At 32.7% G+C, this 24,229-nt stretch overlaps 1 protein-coding gene across 2 annotated transcripts in view; it reads left to right on the forward strand.

Moving 5' to 3' along the window:
• The window catches only part of LOC149790565 (annetocin receptor-like), a 119,806-nt gene extending 103,523 nt beyond the window's left edge, over positions 1-16,283 (forward strand). For both annotated transcript variants that reach the window (XM_089972634.1, XM_089972633.1), the window contains exons 2-3: positions 10,758-11,887; positions 13,155-16,283. In XM_089972634.1, coding sequence (XP_089828760.1) covers positions 10,954-11,887; positions 13,155-13,408 — 1,188 coding nt within the window. In that variant the 5' untranslated portion in view covers positions 10,758-10,953 and the 3' untranslated portion in view covers positions 13,409-16,283. The remainder of the gene's footprint in view (positions 1-10,757; positions 11,888-13,154) is intronic.
• The last annotated feature ends 7,946 nt before the right edge of the window (positions 16,284-24,229 follow it).

Here is a 24,229-nt window from a genome sequence, read left to right on the forward strand (position 1 = left end):
TTTGAAAAGATAGTTGTTCTTTAAACCATGATTTGCCAACTAAATTGTATATTAAATGTTACTGGTGATTTGATCGTAAATTAATAATGCCAATCGCGTGAGGGTTTTTTCATGCGCAAAAATGAACGGTGCAGCATCTGAAACCATCATAAAGTGAAACAATTTCTTCGTCTTTGCATCTAAACTATTTCCACAGAAATAAGACCTACGTGATAAATATCATGTCAAATGGGAAATGATTTGGTATTAAATTATTGAAGCTCGATGAATACTTTTCAGCTTCTGTTCGCAGGGTCTCACAATGTTTTGAATAATTTTTAAGCTCGTTTCATAAATTTGGTGCAAAATCATGTTCCAGATCCTCTATTTTATATTATGTATGCAGTCAAGGAACGTATGTAATATCTCCTAATTTGAATATGGAGGATATAAAACATTTTGGTGTTTAAACATTTCACTCAACTTGTCAGATGTTCACGATTTAATTGTGCTATGTTAATTTTTTTTGTCTCCGGAATCTCTATAATAAATGCGTCTGAGCTCCGTGTGCTGCACTTTGTTTGTGCAAGACAAACGAAATAAAGATGCCTGGTGATAGAAATCGTGTTATTTTGTCCACCTAACTATATGTATATAGGAGTGCATTCTATTCTAAAATGCAGTTAGGGAAACGTATTGTGCAAGCTTATTTTGTTTCAGTCAACACATCTCTTTTTGAAAGGTAAATGCATGTTTTCACTTTTTGATTCTATATCTTACCAATCAATATACAAGCCGGTTGCACGTATTGTTTTAAACCAAAGGTTTTTAATCACGTTTTTGTCTTCATTTATATTTTTTTTTATTAAATATGTGCATCAATTAAAATATTAGATATTCATGTGGATGAAGAATATGTTCAAGCAAATAAAATGAGAACGTGTAAAACAAGTTATACGATAAAGATTAGAGAGATTAGTTAGTATAAACCGATCCATCTTGAATACGTCAATTGTTCATGGTTCACCAAGGGCCGAGTGACATTGAATTTGACATGTATTCTTGCGCCAAAGAGTCACTGTATACTTACCCGTTCAGAAATTTTATTTAATATGTGCAATATAAAACCAGATTGCACTTTAATTTTTTATCTAATTTAGAATATAATTTTAATATGTAATGGATCTATTTATTGGTATCCGTTCAAACCGGACATAGCACCCTACTAGATGAGTGAGACCTGTATCTTTTAACGGTATAAACGGTGTTTATACAGTCAGCTCGACATACGTCGGTGGAAGGAGTTGTGATCTTTCATTATATTTGTGTCATTAGAGTAGGACAATTATGAATAACTATATAGTTAACTACGACATGTACATTAAAAGGATTCAATTTTTTTTCTAAACTAGCTTGATATGATTCATAGTCTTACGTCAATTTTTTCTAAACTACTGTGGCATGATTCGTATTGTTATTTACATTTGTTATGAAATTATTGTATGATTCATGGTGTTAATTACAGTTATTCTAAACTTGTATGGTATGATTCATGGCGTTACTTACATGTGTTCTAAACATTTGTGAGCTTTGATTCATGGTTTTAATTACATTTGTTCTAAATTTGTGAGCTTTGATTCATGGTTTTAATTACATTTGTTCTAAATTTGTGAGCTTTGATTCATGGTTTTAATTACATTTGTTCTAAATTTGTGAGCTTTGATTCATGGTTTTAATTACATTTGTTCAAAATGTTTATGGGTTGATTCACGGTGTTACTTACAATTGTCCAAAACCTTTGTGGTATGATTCATGGTATTAATTACAGTTGTTCAAAACTTTTGTGGTATGATTCATGGTGTGCATTACAATTGTTCAAAACTTTTGTGGTATGATTCCTGGTGTTCATTACAATTGTTCAAAACGTGTGTGGTATGATTCATCCTGTTAATTAAAATTGTTCAAAACTTCTGTGGCTTGATTCATGGTGTTAATTACATTTGTTCTAAACGTTTGTGATATAATTCATGGTGTCCATTACATTTGTTCAAAACATTTGTGGTTTTATTCATGGTGTCAACTACATTTGTTCAAAACTTTTTTTGGTATGTTTCATGGTGTTAATTACATTAGTTCAAAACGTTTGTGGTATGAATCATGGTGTTAATCACATGTGTTCTAAACGTTTGTGTTTTGAATCATGGTGTTAGTTACCTTTGTTCAAAACTTTTGTGGTATGTTTCATGGTGTTAATTACATTAGTTCAAAACGTTTGTGCTATGATTTATGGTGTTAATTTCATGTGTTCTAAACGTTTGTGGTTTGATTCATGGTGTTAGTTACATTTGTTCAAAACTTTTGTGGTATGATTCATGGTGTTAATTACATTTGTTCTATACGTTTGTGGTATGATTCATTGTGTTAATTACATTGATTCAAAACGTTTGTGGTATGATTCATGGTGTTAATTACATTTGTTCAAAACATGTGGTTTGATGCATGGTGTCAATTACATGTGTTCTAAACGTGTTTGGTTTGATTCATGGTGTTAGTTACATTTGCTCAAAACTTTAGTGGTATAATTCATGGTGTTAATTACAGTAGTTCAAAACGTTTGTGCTATGATTCATGGTGTTAAGTACATGTGTTCTAAACGTTTGTGCTATGATTCATGGTGTTAATTTCATTTGTTTTTAACTTGAGTGGTATGATGCATGGTGTTACTTAGATGTGTTCTAAACGTTTGTGGTATGATTCATGGTTTTAATTACATTTGTTCAAAACGTTTATGGTTTGATGCACGGTGTTACTTATACTTGTTTAAATCTTTTGTGGTATGACTCATGGTGTTAAGTACATTTGTTGTAAAATATTGTGGTTGATTCATGGTGTTAACTACATTTGTTCTTAAATTTTGTGGTATGATGCATGGTGTTAATTACATGTGTTCTAAGCGTATGTTGTATAATTCTTGGTGTTAAGTACATTTGTTGTAAAATATTGTGGTTTGATTCATGGTGTTAAATACATTTGTTCTAATCTTTTGTGGTATGATGCATGGTGTTAATTACATTTTTTCAAAACATTTGTGGTTTGATTCATGAAGATAATTACATTTGTTCAAAACTTATTTCGTATGATTCATGGTGTTAATTACATTTGTTCAAAACACTTTTGGTATGATACATGGTGTTACTTAGATGTGTTCTGAACGTTTGTGGTATGATTCATGGTGTTAATTACATTTATTCTAAATTTGTCTGACTTGATTCATGGTGTTAATTACATTTGCTCTAAACTTGTGTGGTATGACTCATGGTGTTAATTACATTTGTTCTAAACTTTTGTGGTTTGGTTCATGGTGTTTTAATTACATTTGTTCAGAACATTTGTGGTTTGATTCATGACGCTAATTACATTTGTTCAAAATTTGGGTGGTATGAGTCATGGTGTTAATTACATTTGTTCTAAACCTTTGTGGTATGATTCATGGTGTTAATTACATTTGTTCTAAACTTCTGTGGTATGATTCATGCAGTTAATTACATTTGTTCAAAACGTTTATGGTTTTGTGGTTTTATTCATGACGCTAATTGCATTTGTTCAAAACGTTTGAGGTTTGATTCGATGTTAATTACATTTGTTCAACATTTCTGTGGTTTGATTCATGGTGGTAATTACATTTGTTCAAAACATTTTTGGTTTGATTCATGGTTTTACATTCATTTGTTAAAATTTTTTTTGGTTTGATTCATGACGCTAATTATATTTGTTCAAAACTTTTGTGGTTTGATCTATGGTTTTAATTACATTTGTTGGAAACGTTTGTGGCTTGATTCATGGTGTTAATTACATTTGTTCTAATTGTTTGTAGTATGATTCCTAGTGTTAATTACATTTGTTAAATCTGTTGTGGTTTTATTCATGGTGTTTATTGCATTTGTTTTAAATGTTTAAATGTTTGTAGTATCATTCCTCTTGTAAATTACAATTGTTCAATTTTTTGTGGCATGATTCCTTGTGTTAATTAATGAATTCTAAACTACTGTAGAATGATTGATATTCTTAGTTATATTTCGTCTATACTACTGTGGTATCCCTGGTATTTTTAATTATATATATATTATTATTGTAAACTACCGTGGTTCGATTTGGCTTATTAAATTACATATGTTTTCAACGACCGTGCTATGATTCATATTCTAAATAACATTGGTTCTAAGGTAACATGATATGATACGTATTGTTATTACATTGGTTCTAGGCTAACATGATATGATACATATTGTTGTTACATTGGTTCTAAGCTAATACGATATGATTCATATTGTTATTACATTGGTTCTAAGCTAACATGATATGATACATATTGTTATTACATTGGTTCTAAGCTAACATGATATGATACATATTGTTGTTACATTGGTTCTAAGCTGATACGATATGATTCATATTGTTGTTACATTGGTTCTAAGCTAACATGATATGATACATATTTTTGTTACATTGGTTCTAAGCTAATACGATATGATTCATATTGTTATTACATTGGTTCTAAGCTAGTATGATATGATACATATTGTTATTACATTGGTTCTAAGCTAACATGATATGATACATATTTTTGTTACATTGGTTCTAAGCTGATACGATATGATTCATATTGTTGTTACATTGGTTCTAAGCTAACATGATATGATACATATTTTTGTTACATTGGTTCTAAGCTAATACGATATGATTCATATTGTTATTACATTGGTTCTAAGCTAGCATGATATGATACATATTGTTATTACATTGGTTCTAAGCTAACATGATATGATACATATTTTTGTTACATTGGTTCTAAGCTAATACGATATGATTCATATTGTTATTACATTGGTCCTAAGCTAACATGATATGATACATATTGTTATTACATTGGTTCTAAGCTAACATGATATGATACATATTGTTATTTCATTGGTTCTAAGCTAACATGATATGATACATATTGTTATTTCATTGGTTCTAAGCTAATATGATATGATTCATATTGTTATTACATTGGTTCTAAGCTAGCATGATATGATACATAGTATTATTACATTGCTTCTGACCTAATATGGTATCATTCATACTGATATTACATTGGTTCCAAGCTAACATGATATGATTCATTTTGTTATTACTTTCTTAACTACTATGGCATTATTCATCTCCATAATTACGTTTGTTTTAAAATAATGTGACATGATTTATATTGTAAATTACATTTGTTTTACAATACTCTGGTATGATTTATATTGTTAATTACCTTTGTTTTAAAATACTGTGGAATAATTAATATTTTTAATTACATATGTTTTAAAATAATGTGGCATGATTTATATTGTTAATTACATTTGTTTTAAAATACTCTGGCATTAGTCATCCCCATAATTACATTTGATTTATAATACTGTGGCATGATTTATATTGTTAAGTACATTTGTTTTAAAATACTGTGGAATGATTTATATTGTTAATTATATTTGTTTCAAAATACTTTGGTATGATTTACATTGTTAATTGCATTTGTTTTGAAATAATGTGGCCTGATTTATTTTGTTAATTACATTTGTTTTAAATTACTGTGGCATGATTTATATTGTTAGTTACATTTATTTGAAAATGCTGTGACATGATTGATATTGTTAATTGCATTTATTTTAAAATACCGTGGCATGATTCATATTGTTAATTACGTTTGTTTTAAAATAATGTGGTATGCTTTATATTGTTAATTACATTTATTTTAAAATGATGTGACATGATTTATATTGTCAATTGCACTTGTTTTAAAATATTGTGGCATGATTGATATTGTTAATTGCATTTCTTTTGAAATACTGTGGCATGATTGATATTGTTAATTACGTTTGTTTTAAAATAATGTGGTATGATTTATATTGTTAATTACATTTGTTTTAAAGTAATGTGGCATGATTTATATTGTTAATTACATTAATTTTGTTACAAGGTGGCCGTTATTGCTTAACTGGCTTGATGCAGCTATTCCGTTTTTTGTGCAGTTTTCATGATATTTGTGCTTGTTGCCTGTCTTCGTCTACGTTTTTGTGTTCTTTGTGTACTGGCTGTTCAGTTCGTATGTGTTTCTTCATCTCCTTGTTTTGGAAACGAGAACAATTAGGCTTTTATGCAGCTCTCTTGCTCCACTGCTACAGCTTCCATTTGAATAAACCGCCATCACGTGATACTCGCCAGTCAACCCGTTTATGCTATGATGAACCCTTATTAATTGCTTTAAATGACCACTCCGTGGCTCTCCACGCTACACTTTCCTCTAGACTAAACGAACTGGGACTACATTCATCATTACCTAAATGTAAACAGAAGTGAAAACAGAAACGTTGTTTCAAAGCTGGCCGCCGTAGAACCGGAAGAAGAATTTAAGTTATCTCCCTTATGCCCCTTCCGACTCAACACTTTAAAAATTCGACCGTTAATTTAGATAACCTGATTCAAATCCCTAATAATTTGTCAACCTTAGTGTCAACTATCCAATAGATACCTATGCTTATTGCATCATTCAATGCCCAATCAGTAGGACCACCGGAAAAGCGCACAGATTTAATTTTTTCAACGACCAGAATATTGACGTTTTTTCCTGACAGAAACATGGCTAAAAATATCAGGCGATGAGCACAAGTGTGCACAGCTGAGGCCATTCTGATTACAACACAACTACTTTCTCATTTAGAAATTTTACCTCAAACAATAAATATCAGCAACACCAACATTAAATTCACACAATCAGTACGAAACCTAGGTGTTGCTCTGGACAGTACTCTCACATTGCACCAACATGTCATGAACATATGCAAGGATGCATATCTTGAGCTGAGACGCATCAGTTCCTTTCGCAAATATCTTTCAGTTGATGCCACTAAAACACTCGTGTGTTCATTAGTACTTTCAAGACTGGACTATTGCAACTCAGTTCTCTCTGGTTCATCTCAATGTCTACAAAAACTTCAAAAAGTTCAAAACACAGCTGCTCGGATCATACTTAGAGTACCACGATCAGAGCACACCTCCTCGCTGCTCTGTACCATACACTGGTTATCAATTCGATCCAGAATCAAAATTTGTTCTCCGTACTACATTTCACTGACGGACTCTAATCCAAAATACCTATCCGACCTCACCCATGTGTATGCACCAGCAAGATACTTACGCTCCTCTTCTGACAATCGTATACTCACTATTCCCACTATGAAAACAAAGTCATATGGACAGCGTTCGTTTGCATACCAGGGCCCAGCAACGTGGAATGAATTGCCCACTGAACTTAGACACAAAGACATAGTGATGACATTCAAGAGTGCTCTCAAAACTCACTTATTTCGAATGCAAGAACAAACTTAAAGACCACTTAATGTTACCTACCTTAAATATTCTCAGCATGATTTGTCTTTGTTTTCCAATTTCATGGTGTTTGTGTTTGTAATCATATCATTATATATGTTGTTTTTTTATCTTATAGGTGTTGCCTAATGTTGTAAAGCGCTTAGAGTTTCTAAAGATTAGGCGCTATACAAAGTCCTCGTTATTATTATCATTTTAAAATAATGTGGCATGATTTATATTGTTAATTACATTTGTTTTAAATATTGTGGCATTATTGATATTGTTAATTACATTTGTTTTAAAATACTATGGCATGATTTATATTGTTATTTACATTAATTGTTTTGTGACTTAGAGTGATGTAATTATGGATATTAATTTATTCTAAACTACTGTGTAATGATTCACATATTTTATTACATGTGCATGTATGTTTTATGATCGCCTCTGCTCTTACTGTATAAAAACTTCAATAGTACATTTCATCGACAGAATTTTTAAATTAGAGAAATTCTAGTTGTAATCGAAGAGAAGAGCTGTTGAAAAGCTAGGTGAAGACTTGTTTTGAAATTAGCATCTCATATACGAAACAGAGTCAGGCAACTGCGCTAAAACTCAAAACTCCGAAAAGCAATGAAAATTGAATTCGACATGCTAAACAATATCATGTAAAAAACATGAATGAAACCGAAATTTAAAACAAATAAAAGTGTTTCAGTACTGCAAAAATAGAGTCTCAGTTCCTAACTTATATCCAAGAGTATTGTTAAGAAGAAAAAGCCCAATAAAGCGACATCGTTGAAAATCTAAAGATATTCAGGTAGAAGGATTAGAGACCAGACGATATGGAAACTTTAAGACGAATGTCGTTAGGCTTTCGCGCACTTCGTCAAAAATTTTGGTGAGGCTATTCTGCCCTTGGGAAGATACGAGTATCGTAGCTCTCATTGTTTTAACAAATACACACAAATAGTTCATGAACAGCAAACAACTGAAGAGAATTAAACACAATTGCAGCCAGGCATACGTTTTCGCACACTCGTGTGTAGCAAATATTAGATTTGGTTCATTATATAGTTAGTTGCACGAGATACAAATAATTATTCAAAATACAAGGGAATACATTATTATTGAGTGTTTCGACATCCACCCGGCCGGCCATAAATATTCTGAAATTATATAAGATTATTTGAGGGTATGATGTCTACATATTACATCTTGAATATATTTTTCAAGATTTTTCACGTGTTACCATTATTTGTTGTATTCTATACCTATTACACAGTTTTAATATCTTCATCTCTTAAGTTTGATCTGGTTGTATTTTACTGTTATGTGTACTTGGAAAGCTTATTTTTGAGAAGAGTTTGTGCAATTCTTCATGTTTATAATTTAAGTAAACTTTACTTTTAGTTTGCACTCTATAACCGCTATTGAACTGATGTGCGTTAAAGCTGCAAACCGATATACATATATACATACATACATACATACATACATACATACATACATACATACATACATACATACATACATGTATACATACATACATACATACATACATACATACATACATACATACATACATGTATACATACATACATACATACATACATACATACATACATACATACATACATACATACATACACAGTAACCTTCATGTCCAGTTAACAAATATTGGAATAAAAGAATTTCTCGAAGATACTTTAAACCATTTAGTAGTGATGGCGATCACATGTAAATGGCTAAAGTTTCTTTACACGATATGCTTCCTTAAGCCATCTCAACTACGTTAATATCTTCAGAAGAAACTTTATTATATGCTCATTTTTATCTCCGTTAATCTTACATGGTCAGAATCGTTCAGTGTTGTACGATATTGCACACCTTCATGTTGCACTTACGCGCAGGACACGTGTGCTCAATAATGTATTAGAACTACTTTGTATACAAATCATATACACTTGTATAGCAGACGCTTTACAGTTTGGTTGATTAAATTTGTTTCTGAATGAATTAAAGCCGATGTTTTGTGGTACATTCCGCGTTAACTTACTTTTTATATAAAATGTTTCGGATTTATGCTAGCTATACAGAAGATGCCAGACAGGGTCATTACAAATAGCATGCAAGTGACAAGGAATAAAGTGTCATCTTTAGCTGGTAATAAGAATGGCACAAAATATACTTACAGTTTGACAGCCTGAATTTCCTCAAGATGTACTTTCTTAGTTCTGCAAATCCGAATTACATAAGTCATTTCATAGGTTTTCAATCTTGATTACACATTTCAAAACTGTACTGTAATTTCGAATATATTCCATGTGCAATTAGATCCTCCTTACTGCACTCAAAATAAAATAAGCATTGAATTCGATAGCGTCTTTTTGTTAATTGCAATTGAAAGACTTCATATTGTTTCCCACATAATGATTTCAAATATTCAGTGACAGAAACAGAAATACATTTGCAGATGTCAACACGCTTTTCCCTCGCTTCTTCAATCCGATGTATTTCATGTGGAATCGTCATATATAAATCCACTCTATATTCACGAACGTTCGTAGAATCGACAAAAATACCAAAATCTATTTTTTCCGGATCAAATATAAAAGTTGTTGCAATGCGCATTCAAACACAATATGACTCATAATTTCAATTTTAATTAGACACGCCACTTTCTTTCGAAAGGTATGTCTAGCGCGCGACTAGGTTACAATTTATCTGGGAGGAGTTATGTGCGCACTATTAGTGTTGTTGTTGTGTAATGATGAATCTGCGCGTGTGTATTTAGTTTGGAATACGGCATACATTCAGTTACTTTTTTTCATGTTGTGCATTTTTGTTTACATAATTAGGCATTAGGTAGAATAAGAAAATGAGCATATTATTAAAAGCTTACTGCATTTTTATGGGAAAATATGAACTCGTTTTGTCGGAAGGATATACTTCACTCCCAAATGTTGTGGGGTAATTCCATCCGAGAAACGCGTTCATATTTTCCCATACAAATGCAGTAACCTATAAATATTAAATATGAATGATAAAAAGTATTCATAAAGACTCATTTCTTTGCATTCATATACAGACATATTGTGTTGGGGGCATCAAGGGCGTTTTACAGAATAAGCTCAAGAAGCCAATACTATCGGTTTATTTGCATGGTCTCGGATTACACTTGTAATCGTTTCTACATTTGCACCAAGGCATTCTTAGAATCACTGGCTTAGACCAAATAAGTGGGGTGTATACTTTGTAGCTATTTACTGGCGATTGTTTTGAACATTTAATTACGTTTTTAACAAAACTAAAATTCAGGCTCAATGTAATCGATAAACTGTATTGATTAGACTCTAATCTAAATTTTACTTTTTCAGGAAGAAGGACCATCAGCCTTTAAAATCAAGACGCATATGTCACCATTCATGATGTAGTGAATAACTGATTAGCCTAGGAAATGAGAATGTAGAACCTGGAACAGTCTTTTAAATTAATCCGTTAACTCAACATTCAGAAAACATTTCTCACAACATTAACTAACTGGCAGTCCATGCATATTAGACACACATCATAATGGCAGAAGATTATATTAACACGACCATATTACCTGCGAAAGGCAATATTTCCTCAGAACCGGGTTCCATGAGCAGGAACGAGATTTTGGCAAAATTTGAAATGGCTACATTGGCTGCTATACTTTTCTTCGCATTATTTGGAAACTCGGTCGTCATCGCTGTTCTCAAGTGCTGTCAACAGAAGTTAAGTCGCATGCAACTGTTTATTATCCATTTATCTATCGCTGATATCTTTGTGGGACTTATGCAAGTTTTGCCGCAGTTGATATGGAAAATTACAGAGCACTTCATTGGAAATAACTTCTTGTGCAAAACGATCAAATACTTTCAAATTGTGACCATGTATGCCTCGTCTTATGTCCTTGTTATGACGGCCATTGATCGCTACGTCTCTATCTGCTATCCTCTTACTAGCCAAACATGGACATCAAAACGTGTGCACGTCATGATCACAATCGCTTGGACACTTTCAGTTTTGTTTGCTGTGCCGCAACTGGAGATATTTTCTTATATTGAAAGGAAAGGAACGGGTGTTTATGACTGTTTAGATAATTTTGACAAGAACAATGGAACCCTAAGAATGCAGATCTACATCACATGGACGTTCCTTGCGGTGTATTTAATACCTTTGCTGATACTAACATTTCTCTACAGCCGAATTTGTTATGTTGTTTGGATAAGCGTAAACTCCAGAGAAGACACCACAAAGAAGAACACAAAAAGCAAGCGTCTAGGTGATAAGGATTCATTCAGCACAGAAAACGGATCATTCACAAAAATTCCACGTGCTCATTCCCGCGGATTGTCCAAATCGAAGATCAAAACAATCAAATTGACTCTGACTGTAGTGTTATGTTTCCTTATTTGTTGGGCACCCTTCTTCTTTGTGATGATGATATCTGCCTTCGATTTATCCATAAACTATTACACAAGTAAGTGGTATTTATTATGTATTTTATATGTGATACCATCATTCCTTTATTACTGTGTATCTGGTAGAAAATCAGGCACAATGACTTACTGTTCGATGTATTTCAGCACAATTGAACCAAAAGTCAGCACAGATTTCATCAAATCGCACGATCAGAAATGAGTGAAAGTTTACTGGGGGTAAAAGTAATTGTATCGGAAATTGATAAAGGGAAACTAAACGTTTTTGGTAAATTGGGCACTCTTACAGAACATATAGCATCTAAAATAATATTTTTTTAATACAAATTTAGATTATATATATTTATCTCTCTCTCTCTCTCTCTCTCTCTCTGTATATATATATATATATATATATATATATATATATATATATATATATATATATATATATATATATATATATATATAATGAGAATTCTCTAAGAGATGATGCGCTTCTGAGAGGTTTCGCTCATGTTGATCTATATTAGTTACAATGATTTTTTGTCACTTGTTCCTATGTTTGCAACCATTTTCACGTGTTTTTATTATAAGATCTGAAAAGAGGAAATGAAAATTGACGATGATGAAATGATTTTTAAAATAAAGTTCGAATGGTTTTTCGGTGGAATCAGATAGTCATGTGCGTGTTACCGTTAACGCTATTGATACCGGGAAATAATAATTGGCCATAAAATACGGATGAATCTAAACAAATCAAAGGCAGTAGGGACGACTTCAGTATGTAAGAATAATATCTAAATAACTAATAATATTAATAATGATACAAAATAATAATAAAATAACAACAACAACAATAATAATAATAATAATAATAATAATAATAATAATAATAATAATAATAATTGTTATCATAATACTACTACTTCTACTACTACTACTAATAATTATTATTAATTTATTATCATTATTATTATTATTATTATTATTATTATTATTACGTGGACTTCGAGATCATCAGCTGTAATTCGTTGCTTAACTTTTTATGCGCTCGTTCTTGTTTGCATCATTGAGCTGATACTTGCATGTGAGGTATTTTTCATTGTCGTGTGTACCAAAACAATTTAATAGAACAATGGACAAACGAAGAATGACACTGCATAGTTTCCATTTATTTTCGAACTATTGGCCAGCGTTTCATTAAACTCGAAGCAGTGCCTGTACCTAAGTATCACGTGACACATATGTACTTTGAAGGCATGCATGCGCTGATGGGTCGTACTAGGATTATAATTTATTGTAAATAGCACTATTTACATTTTTCAGGTTCAGTGACAGCAATCGTCACTCTTCTATCATCCCTTAACAGCTGCACGAACCCTTGGATTTACTTGGCTTTTAGCGGACGATTCTGCTCCTCCAGGAAAAGGGCCTCATCCAAAACATCGTTCACTATAAATTCATACGTTGACACAGAAACCCGGTTACGAGCTTGCACGGAACAGATGGCGCTTGCGATGAAACCGATCAAAGAAGATGACGGAAGGGTATTAACCGATGCCTCAGCTGATGACATGTAGCCTTTCGGGGACTTTGTCTATTGTTGACGTCGTGGTAATTAAAGCTTTTCCATATGTTCAAGTATCTGGATTACTTGGCTTTTAATGCAGCTACCGAACACCATGCCTCTTTCATGTTTCGCTTGCTTTCGACTCGATGAGATGAGTTAAAGTATCGCTTGCTTTCTTCTGATTTGCCAAAACGGAGGAGAGAACACTATGAAGATAAACTGGTACCTTTATGCCAAAGTACATTACTGCCTTGTATATCACGTGACCAACATGGTTGTATTGTTACTCACAATATACTCCGGACTAAACGGTGGTAAAGTTAGTTTTGCCGTTGTCAAGAACATTTGTTCTTCCTTCAATCGCGTTTTGATCTATAAGGGCGTCAGTGTTTGCTTGCCTTTTGTGAAAAGGCGTTTCATCAGGTTAATACGTACAGTTTTAGAAACTTGTCGTCTTTCAATCAATGAAAGCCCTGACCATCTAAGCAACAATTTGGTCTTTGAAACTGCATCAAGATTGTATTGAAACTTGCCAAACGTTGTTCCAAGATATAATTCATTTTATTTTAGATGATGGTAATTTTAAAACTACAATAATCGGCTGCTTCATAAGTTTTATTTGCTAACGTTCTAGTGTTTATATTATATAGCCGCTATGTTGTGTAGCTGAAGTTATTAAATATGTTTACCAGAGTTAAGTACAAGTTGTAATCCAAGCTAATTAGGAAGCACATTTTAGAATCATTCAAAATGTGAGAAACAGAAAACCTATATAACGTATGAAATCAATTTTCAGGACTTATGTTTCATTTCGTCCATATATTGTAAGTATATTAAAAAGAGACAATCATCTTTCTTGCATAGAGAATTAAGCAAATAGCATATCGTCAAGCGTTATACTTTTCTCCATATTTCTTTTCATATATATATATATATATATATATATATATATATATATATATATATATATATATATATATATATATATACATATATATACAAGTTTCTCACGTTTTGTTTAAATGTGTGCAAATTAATTTGTATTCGCAAAGCACTCGGATAATCATAGTGAAAGATGGTACACAAATGTTTTGCAATTTATATGATTAAATGCATAATTGGCTTGCACACAAAGAAGCGTTTTCTTGTTTATATTCAACACATATAGCTCAATCACAAAGATCAATTACACACACACACACACACACACACACACACATATATATATATATATATATATATATATATATATATATATATATATATATATATATATATATATATATATATATATATATATATGTCTTGTCCTTCCAGTGCCAGGACACTCTTGTGGCCGAATGGTCTATCTTGCTCTTTCAGGGTCTGAGGATCCGGGTGGCCGTAAATTATATTGTAGAATCCAGTGTCTGGGGACCCGGGCGGTCGAATGGTCTTTATTTGTTCTTGACATGTTGGTGGTCTGGGTAGCTAAATGTCATAACGAATTCGTATTTACAGATCACTCTCGCGTCTCATATCTGTGCACGTGATTCTGACTGATTCATGGACTAATATTTTTATTTACGCCGTATATTAATTACGAGGTGTTCCCTGAATAATAGTACTGTACAAGTGAAAAGTACCTGTATATAAAAGTGAGAAATAACATACATTTACAAATGATCGTACATAAATAAGCGTATATATGGTGAACATTCGCCACTTGAAGCAAGGTACAATGTGTGTATCGTCAGGTCATAGTTAGTCAACCTTTTTCCAAAAATGTTATAATAGTGATATTTCGATATAGATGAACGTATTTGCAAAGGCTGAAAGGTGGGTTACAGGTGAAAATATACTATTAATAAAATCTTTATAAAATGCCGTTATTGCTTCCATTTTATAGTAATATGGGAGTGCATATCCATTGCAATGATATAAACAGTACTAATGATGAAGCTGACAGAATATGTTGTGTTAATAAACTAAATTATCACTAATCTGTAAACGTTACATAATGTGTGTGCAGTTGAACATTTATGATATTACAGCACGTTAACATATCACTTGTGATTATGATTGGTCCAAATAAGACCATCACATTCTTGCGCAGTATTTTATATACTGATTGACTTCAATCGTGGGGAAATTTTTCTTTACCCTACTGTAACTTTGTGTTTTTTAAATACTATCTGTATTTTGGCGGCTATTTATCGAATTGACTGCCCACAGTGAAAAGGGAAAAACAGCTCACTTCTTTGTAAATGTGAAAATTTTACCTTACTATGGCTCGTTACGCAAAGTATTGACTTGTATGCGCTGAAAAGTTTTGTTAAACCCCAATCAAGAACGAAATAAAGGATATTGATCAATTGATAGCTTGCGTGGGGAGAGATGGGTGGGAATCCTATAATATAGAATCGGTTATATACACACGAGTGGGTTACATGTTGACATCTGAAAGCGTATAACTTACCTCTTCATACAAGATTGTGGACATGGACCAGTCCAACTGATAGAAAGTTAGGCCGGTGCAATCTAACGTTTTGTATTAATCAATTCCGGCTGTGTCCTGTTACACATGATCTATCCAGCCATACATACAGTACAGTAAATATATAATTTCTTCATCGTGTATTAATATTTTATCATGAATATCCAACAACTTCCAGTACTAAAAATGATATATCTTATGCATCTACATTGTTACATTAATCGACTAACGTAAATGAATCAAACTATGCGATATCACACGGAACTTCCATACACATTCTGAGTTGGAAAATGTTCTCTGAATCAAGTGTTCCATTTTTTAAATAAAGGACAAATGCTCTTTGAATTCTAATTTGTTAAAGAAAATCTAATCTTAAATTTTATTGTAATAAAACTGTGAAAAAATTCGACCATTGTTTTGGATCATGTTTTACGCACAACAAATAAATGGTGCATAACCTAAGTCAGAATGGCTGAAATTATGTCTTCTCTTTTCTCTATTTCCATTAAAAAATATGCGATAAACAGTCTCATATGGTAATAATTTAATTTTAAATTTATGAAACTGGTTGAGCAATGTCCAACTTTAGCTCGAGAAGGCTATCAAAATGCTGGATATTATTCAACTCTTTTCATTTAGTACTAAATCCATTTTATATACACTACTTAATGGGCGTACTGCTCAAGATTTCATTAGTAACATGTACGTTGTCAGCATCGATACAGTCGAAACTTTGTTGCATGTTTTCTTCAAATCAATACAACAGTTAAATTACATATGAGACAGAAATACATCAGTTACACATAGCTTAAAATAATTAAAATATCACGGGTCATCGTTCTAAAGAGTGTTTATCATCAATAACGTTTTATGGTCCTGCGTAAATAATCTAAATGCTGGTAGAAAATGATCAACAACTACAGTGCATACTGTACTGTTTGGCAACGAGTACACTCAAATTCTTCCAGACAAGAAGAAAAGTTGTGTTACAATTTTAGCATTGGATGCGACATGACTTAAATGCGCGTATAAGTTGCTTTCCAGATTACAGAGGGAAACAAACTGCCATTAAAAAATTTCTTCGTGGGTATGCTAGAGAGCTTGCCGTTAGGTTTGTTTAGGTTAGTGATATCTTCCGGAGCCTTCTCGTGTTGTTCCTCCACCAAATATGCTTGCCGCAATGTATAATTTATAATGTGCTCAAAATGGAGTTAAAACGTACAAAACAAAATTAAAAAAAAATTCTAGTGTCCGCTTAAACGTACAAAATTGCTCCCATCAACGCAACCGTTTTAGTAATGTGTGTAGAAAAATTGAAATTTAGCAATTATTTGCTTTGTGCATTATTTTAAGCAATATTTCGTTTTTGCGATTCCTTTCACTGGCAACTTTCATATGTTTAAGCTGATGTTGTGTTTGGAAACTCCACTTACTTAAAAAGCAATAGTTCATCAATTTACTTTTAGTTCGCAGAAGCATAATCTGTTTGAAAGTAAATTTAAGTTTTGTTTAATGGTTGCAAGTTTGCTTTCAATTTTCATATTAAGTAATGCCATAAACTACACGTCCAAATATTACATCTTTCCACTTTGATTACAAAATGGAACTTACGCGATGATCATGTAATAACTGTCACTCATTGATGAAGTGTACCAATCGCCATTATTTGTAATGTCTGAATTCCATCATGATATGTGGTTTGGCGCTTTACGAGATGGCAAACACAAGTATAGTATGTAGTACAGAGGAAATAGGAGTAAAATGCAATACTCAGGGGCACACCTAGGCACACCTAGGCTAGTCCGATAGCAGGAATCGTTTTACGAGTGAATCCAGCACACAATCCTCTGCTGCTCCATTTATTAAAACACCAATCTGGATATTTGCAGCGAGTTTTATTTTGGAATCCATTAAAAGCGATCATTGTTGCACAGTGACTGGCAGATTCTTGTAAAAGTGATAAACTATATTATCATTTTCCTATCTATCTGTATATCTATCTATCTATCTGTCTATCTATCTATCTATCTATCTATCTATCTATCTATCTATCTATCTATCTATCTGTCTGTCTGTCTGTCTGTCTGTCTGTCTATCTATCTGTATATTTATATATCTATCTATCTATCGTTCTTTAAATCTCGACCTCTCTATACATCGTCTCCTCTAGCTTTTCATATTATTGTTAGTGTAAATCGATTTGTTCTTAACAATAACTGGTAATCCCATTGCATCTTTTCATTTTCTCATCTTCCTGAATGAATAAATGCAACAGTTAGTATACTTAGTTTGTTTTGAGAGTAATTGGCATTAACAGAAAAAAAGTTCTTTACTTGTTTGTTACAAGTAGCTTATCGTTTCCAAATAACGTGCCATCACAATGTCTGTTATTTGTCTGCCTGTCAGAACGAATATCGCGGCTTCAAAATGTATTTCTGGCAGCACGTTTACATCAGTGGTGTGGACCAATTATGAAAGGTATTTTGTGATGTCTCAGAAAAGAAGAAATGTTCTCACAGAAGAATACTGTGTAATGTCGACCCCTAGAGATATTTAACAGCTGAAAACGTGATTTTTAGCCACAAGTATTGCCACTTTGTATTGTATTTCAAGCAACTATTCCATTTCTTGTTACCTAGAGTAGGATCGGTAACCCACGGCACGCGTGCCACAAGGTGGCATGTTAATATGTATTGTGTGGCATTCGAAGGGCAGCCCAAAATGTCAATATTAATAATGTTATTCTTTTGCTGGTGGCTCGCGCTCGTTTATATTTTAATTCATCCGGAAACAAGTGGCACTCTATGTAAAATATAAAATTGGTTTCCAACCCCTGGCCTAGAGAATCCATAGCTTTTAAGAAAAGTTTAGCATTTGATGTGTTTCATTAAATATTCTATGTTACGTGTCATTTAAAAAATTTCATTTTATATTAGTTTCATGAATCTCAATTAATAGTCTGTATTCCTTTGTTTTGTTTTTAATAAGGTTTTCTTTTCTTTTAACAAATTAGAAGGTCTGTGAGTTTTTAATCGTGGAAGACACTTGCAATTGGACACTTCCATCCAGGAGAACAGTTGCAACATGTTTTTGTTGGTCATTGTAACGTGCGTACTCTTAATTCCGTAATTTTGATTTTGACAAGTGCTGAATCCTGTCAGCTTTATAGGACATATAACATATGTAAGAACGACGGTTGTAAATATCAGCTGTATTTGAAAGTCTGGCAAAATGATGGTTGTAAATGTCAGTTGTATGTGAAAGTCTGGCAAAACGACGGTTGTAAATATCAGCTGTATGTGAAAGTCTGGCAAAACGATGGTTGTAAATTTCAGCTGTATGTGAAAGTCTGGCAAAACGACGGTTGTAAATGTCAGTTGTAAGTGAAAGTCTGGCAAAACGACGGTTGTAAATGTCAGTTGTATGTGAAAGTCTGGCAAAACGACGGTTGTAAATATCAGCTGTACTTGACGTAAATCTGTAAGAAGGACTGTTTTAAATGTCAGTTGTACATGATTTAATATACCTGTAAAAACGACTGTGTGAATCTTAGCTCTCTCTCTGCCATGAAAGGCTTCAAGAGCGACGATTGTAAATGGCAGCTGTATTTTACATATAAAGTCTGTAAGAATGACTGTTGTAAATAACAGCTCTCTTCGCCATATAAAGCTTGTACGAATGACTATTGTAAATATTGAAAAGAACAGTTTGTCTATGAAGACACAGTCCCATATTTTGCATAGCTGGTTTCACATAAGCAGCATTATTACAATGAACAAGTGAGAGTGGTTAATGTTATTTACATCTCTTATAAATATACTGCATAACATATGAAATTTGGAGGAAACGAGCAGTATAATGATTGCACATGATTGATGTTTGTCTGTTTATATGCACAAAAGGTAACAACAACAACATACTGACGAAATTTATATGAATGTGTAAATTGTGGATATATCATCACAATGATGACCGTGAAAGAGGCTTGCATTCTTGCAAAAAGTTGCCAGTTTATTAAATTTGAAATATTGCCTGTGACAACGGTATTAAAGCCGCACGTGTTCATTCAAAGCAAGTGATATTATTGCTAGTAGTAGTAGTATTAACAGAATAACAGTAACATAGCGCACAAAATAAAGTTCATTTTCCATTTCGATGACATTGCTCACTCTACTATCAGCCCATTGCAGCTGCATGAAACGATTGACCCAGCGGATGTGTATGCAATCCCTCTAAAACAGAATATACTACAAACTGGCATGGATATACAATCCTATACTGAGCAAATGACGCCTTCAATGAAAATAATTTAGCGTCGTTAGGTCAACGAAATGTAACATATTACAGTGTGAAGCACTTTATTGTTTGTTGACATATACTTCAATAGGATACATAGTTTATCGATATTTATCAGGCAACTAAACGTTCAAGGTATAGTAAACAAAGTACATGATTTTGCGGAGTTTTCAAAGTTATTCTGATTCATCCGTGTATGTTTGAACGCCTTTATCGTTTCTGTCAGCAAGGCAATATTTTAATGCTTGGAAAAAGTGAGATTTACCCCATAACTCCTGTTATGGGCGATCGATATTTATTACTTCAGGTTTATGTAAATGCCCAAATGTTATGAAGCGAAAAGCCCGCTATATTGGAACTTTTTACTCTTAAAATCATCAATATGTAATATGGTTAAGTGAAACGCGGGATGGCGAAAACTTAAGAATCTGTTCAAAGTAACTGGAATATCTGCGTGATGTTCCCATGACTGCGTTGAAATAATATCCTCTTGCTTTAAACTATGTAAGAGAAATGAGCGAAATCCAAGACGTTTAGTAAAATAAACAAATAATATATTTCCACATAAAGCAAAGTGAAAATTTAAAAAAAAATAGCATTGTGATTTAGATCCCAGATAGTCCTAAACGTTGTACCACATGTCTAAAAGAATAGAGTATTATGACACTGGGTTATGTCCACTATTGTGTCTTCTTGAATGAATACTCTATCGACCCCTTACATCACCTGCATTACTATATATCTTAATGATTGACATATTGAGCTGAAAGAACGGGTTCACTCTTTTGAATGACATTTAATTTATTACCCCCCCCCCTTACATATTCAGTGAAATGCGAATCGGTTCTCTTAAACAACAAATTTAATCAGGTTGAGTAATAAGGAAAAATGTTAAACAAAATTTCCGATGATATCCAGGCATACACAAAATTCGCAGTAGTTGGTTTAGTAGATAACCACTGACGATTGATATATATCCTTGATTTTTACGTCAATATGTTTAACTTGCTTTTTTCCACAATATGCCCTAAACATGGGACAGTAGCGAGGCAATATGCCCTAAACATGTGACAGTAGCGAGGCAAAACCCACTTTTACCTAAATTAATTTTTCCAATTTACATTACGGACTTGATCAAAAGACTGGTATCGTGTCTGATGATTATGTCACCGATTTAAGCATCACATTTCTCCAGACCAGATGGTATCATGTTAATTAAGGCCAAAGAGTTGAAAGAGAACCTTTTACACCAAACGACATCATTAAGTGTTGATAAAGACCAAATGTAACTGCATAATGCCAACAATTCTCTTGCTCCTTCTCTGAATGGAATTTACAAGAATCTCTGCACAAATTACACAAATATATTTTTCCGTATGTGTTGACAGTTAATCATAATATAATCGCTAGTAAATATGTTTACAATGTTTTGGGCTTTTTCTTGTGTGACATCAAGTTGATTTCTATTGGATTAGGTAGGTTGCGTTAATATGTGTGTTGAAATAGACTGGAGTAGTATGATCTATCACGTGCTCTATAATGCAACATAAAGTCGTAATTGACACTTGAAGTTATATAGACGGGCATAATTGAGCAATCAGGTTAATTCCTATCTTGATCTCACACGCATGTATTGTGTTCTTGTTACAACATCAATTCTGCATATGTGTTTGATGTTCATCCAGATATTATTTGAAAGGAAATAAATTTGTTTTGAATTTTAAGCAGAAATGGACAGTGGTCATTCATTGGAGTTCTGAACAACGTCATTTTGACACGTTATGACTATAGACTGACCAGTATATTTGTGGATCTGAAATTTATATGGAGTTTTTCATTCTATTGGACATTGATTGAACATACTCAGTATTATTTTGGATTCACTTTACTGACCATTCATCATCGGCGATTACATCAGGTTGTCTCCAGTACCACATTGTTAAAAATGGCAATTGTGTGGCTTCAGTTTCATTAATAGCCATCTGAAACAAGAACTGGATCTCAGGATCTAGTTCCTGTTGGTGAACGAGATTTCAGCTTTTGTGACCGTGATTAGAATAAAAAGCATGAACAGTAACAAGAGGATCACTGTGATCAACATCTTTTGGTTGATCAACACGAGGAGCACAGTGATGTCACGAAAAGACTGAACAATCTATGTGCCAGCTTAAAGAATAATTTCCTGATCAACATTATTATCAGGAACACTATGTGCATAGCTCTAGTTACTGTACAAGCAGGTATGAACAATGGATTTCTCTTTCAATAGGATACATCTTTTTATCCAAGCAAGGTTTTCCAGTTACAAGCGCATTTAATATAACCTTATCTCCAGCTAGGTCACTATCTAGTAATAAATAAATACTTTTGATTGTTAAAGAATCATTGATCCGATGGTCTCTGGTCCTGACATTAAGTCTGATATCAATGTAGCACAATGACGAGGAACATTAGCAAAACCATACTCTGCTCCGTTATTCGGAACACCTTCACTATAAGAAGAAATCTCAGATAAAGCCAAAGTAATATTTATATTAATATTAATATTTTAATATTGATAGGCTTGGCAGAATCACCAATAAGTGATATTGAGCATTTCAACGTGAATGGTTAAGAATTATTCATAATATTTTCAGACTGGGGTTTGTTTTACCCAACACATGTATCTTAGAAACAAAACTATTTGGAATACCTTTGTGCTTATTACATGTCTTATGTTCAATATGTTGCAATGAGAAATTAAATGTCTTTCCTTTTTGCAATAAGTGCACGCTGAAAGAGATAAACATTTCTCATGAGAAGTTTGTCTCCTAAACGTTGTGCCAGATCGAGATTTGGAAGTGCTGCCGGAATTACGTTTTACCAAACTGTATGTAAATGGGGCGGCATGCTCCATTTGACGGTTCTAATCCTTTTAAGTTTAATTACGTTTTGTTTGCTTCTTTATCTCTCTAAATTTACATTCACTTTTATTGTATTCTATTCATATTTGTCTTTGCATTTGTCTCTCTCTCTCCTCTCTCTGCATTTGTGTTTATGTTCTCCTCTTTGCATATATTTTTCTCTCTATTCGTTCCTCCTTGCATTTGCCTTTGTTTCGTTATCTTTCTTTGTTGTGCATTTGTTTATCTATTTCTTCATTGTCCATGTGACTTTCTCATTTTGTTCTCTCTCTTCCATTCCATTCCTCTTTCTGCAATTGACATTCTGCAATTCTGCAGGTCTCTTTCCTCTTTCCTATTATGAATGTCTTTTTTTTTTCACTTAAAGCTTAAGCTGTATTAACTCAGTTGCCGTTTAGCTTGAATTTTCAAACGTCTAATCATTCTGCTTAGGATTTAAAATAAATACTTTAGATGACATTGCGAAAATTCGGTTGGTCTCACTAAAGAGTTATCAAATATATAAATTAAAATAGCAGGCACTAAAATATCTGAAACAGGTGAATTTATTTTCCAAAAAGCTAACTAAAATGTTCTGAAATATTTAATATAAATTTGTATCCCGGAAGATACCCACCAGGTTTCTGTTCCAACATTTTAGTCTTTAAGTAAGTAGCATAAAAGAGCCAAAACCGAAAAAGTTGGTAATATTCAAGAAATAATTTATTTACTTAGAAAACAAATTGAAAATCAAAAAGTGTTTAAATTAAATCCCAAATAGTCATACAATTATATCATAGTTTCCCAAATGAATTCCTAATTAATTCTAATCATATATATGCCGATGTACCAACAGCCTGGAATGGTTTTGATGTGCTAACAATTGCGATGTGTCACGATGATATAATCCGAAATGTGTCATAATGAATTAACTACAATCCCAAAATAGTGATTTAGTATTAAGAAGCTTTTTATTGTTTCAGTGAATTATTTAAACGAGTAAATCCTCTGAAATAAAAACGGAACACAACTAAAAGACTGTTACCATTTCAGATAGGAATGATGAACTCTAATATAAACAACCATACAATAAAATAACAATTGACATACAATGATATTTCTGCATGAGGTTCACAATTTAATTTCTTGAACATTCTAAGTTGTGAACAAGATCATG

Source organism: Sinohyriopsis cumingii, chromosome 10 (genome assembly GCF_028554795.1).
Source record: "Sinohyriopsis cumingii isolate HCF-2022 chromosome 10, ASM2855479v2, whole genome shotgun sequence".
Lineage (NCBI taxonomy): Eukaryota > Metazoa > Mollusca > Bivalvia > Unionida > Unionidae > Sinohyriopsis > Sinohyriopsis cumingii.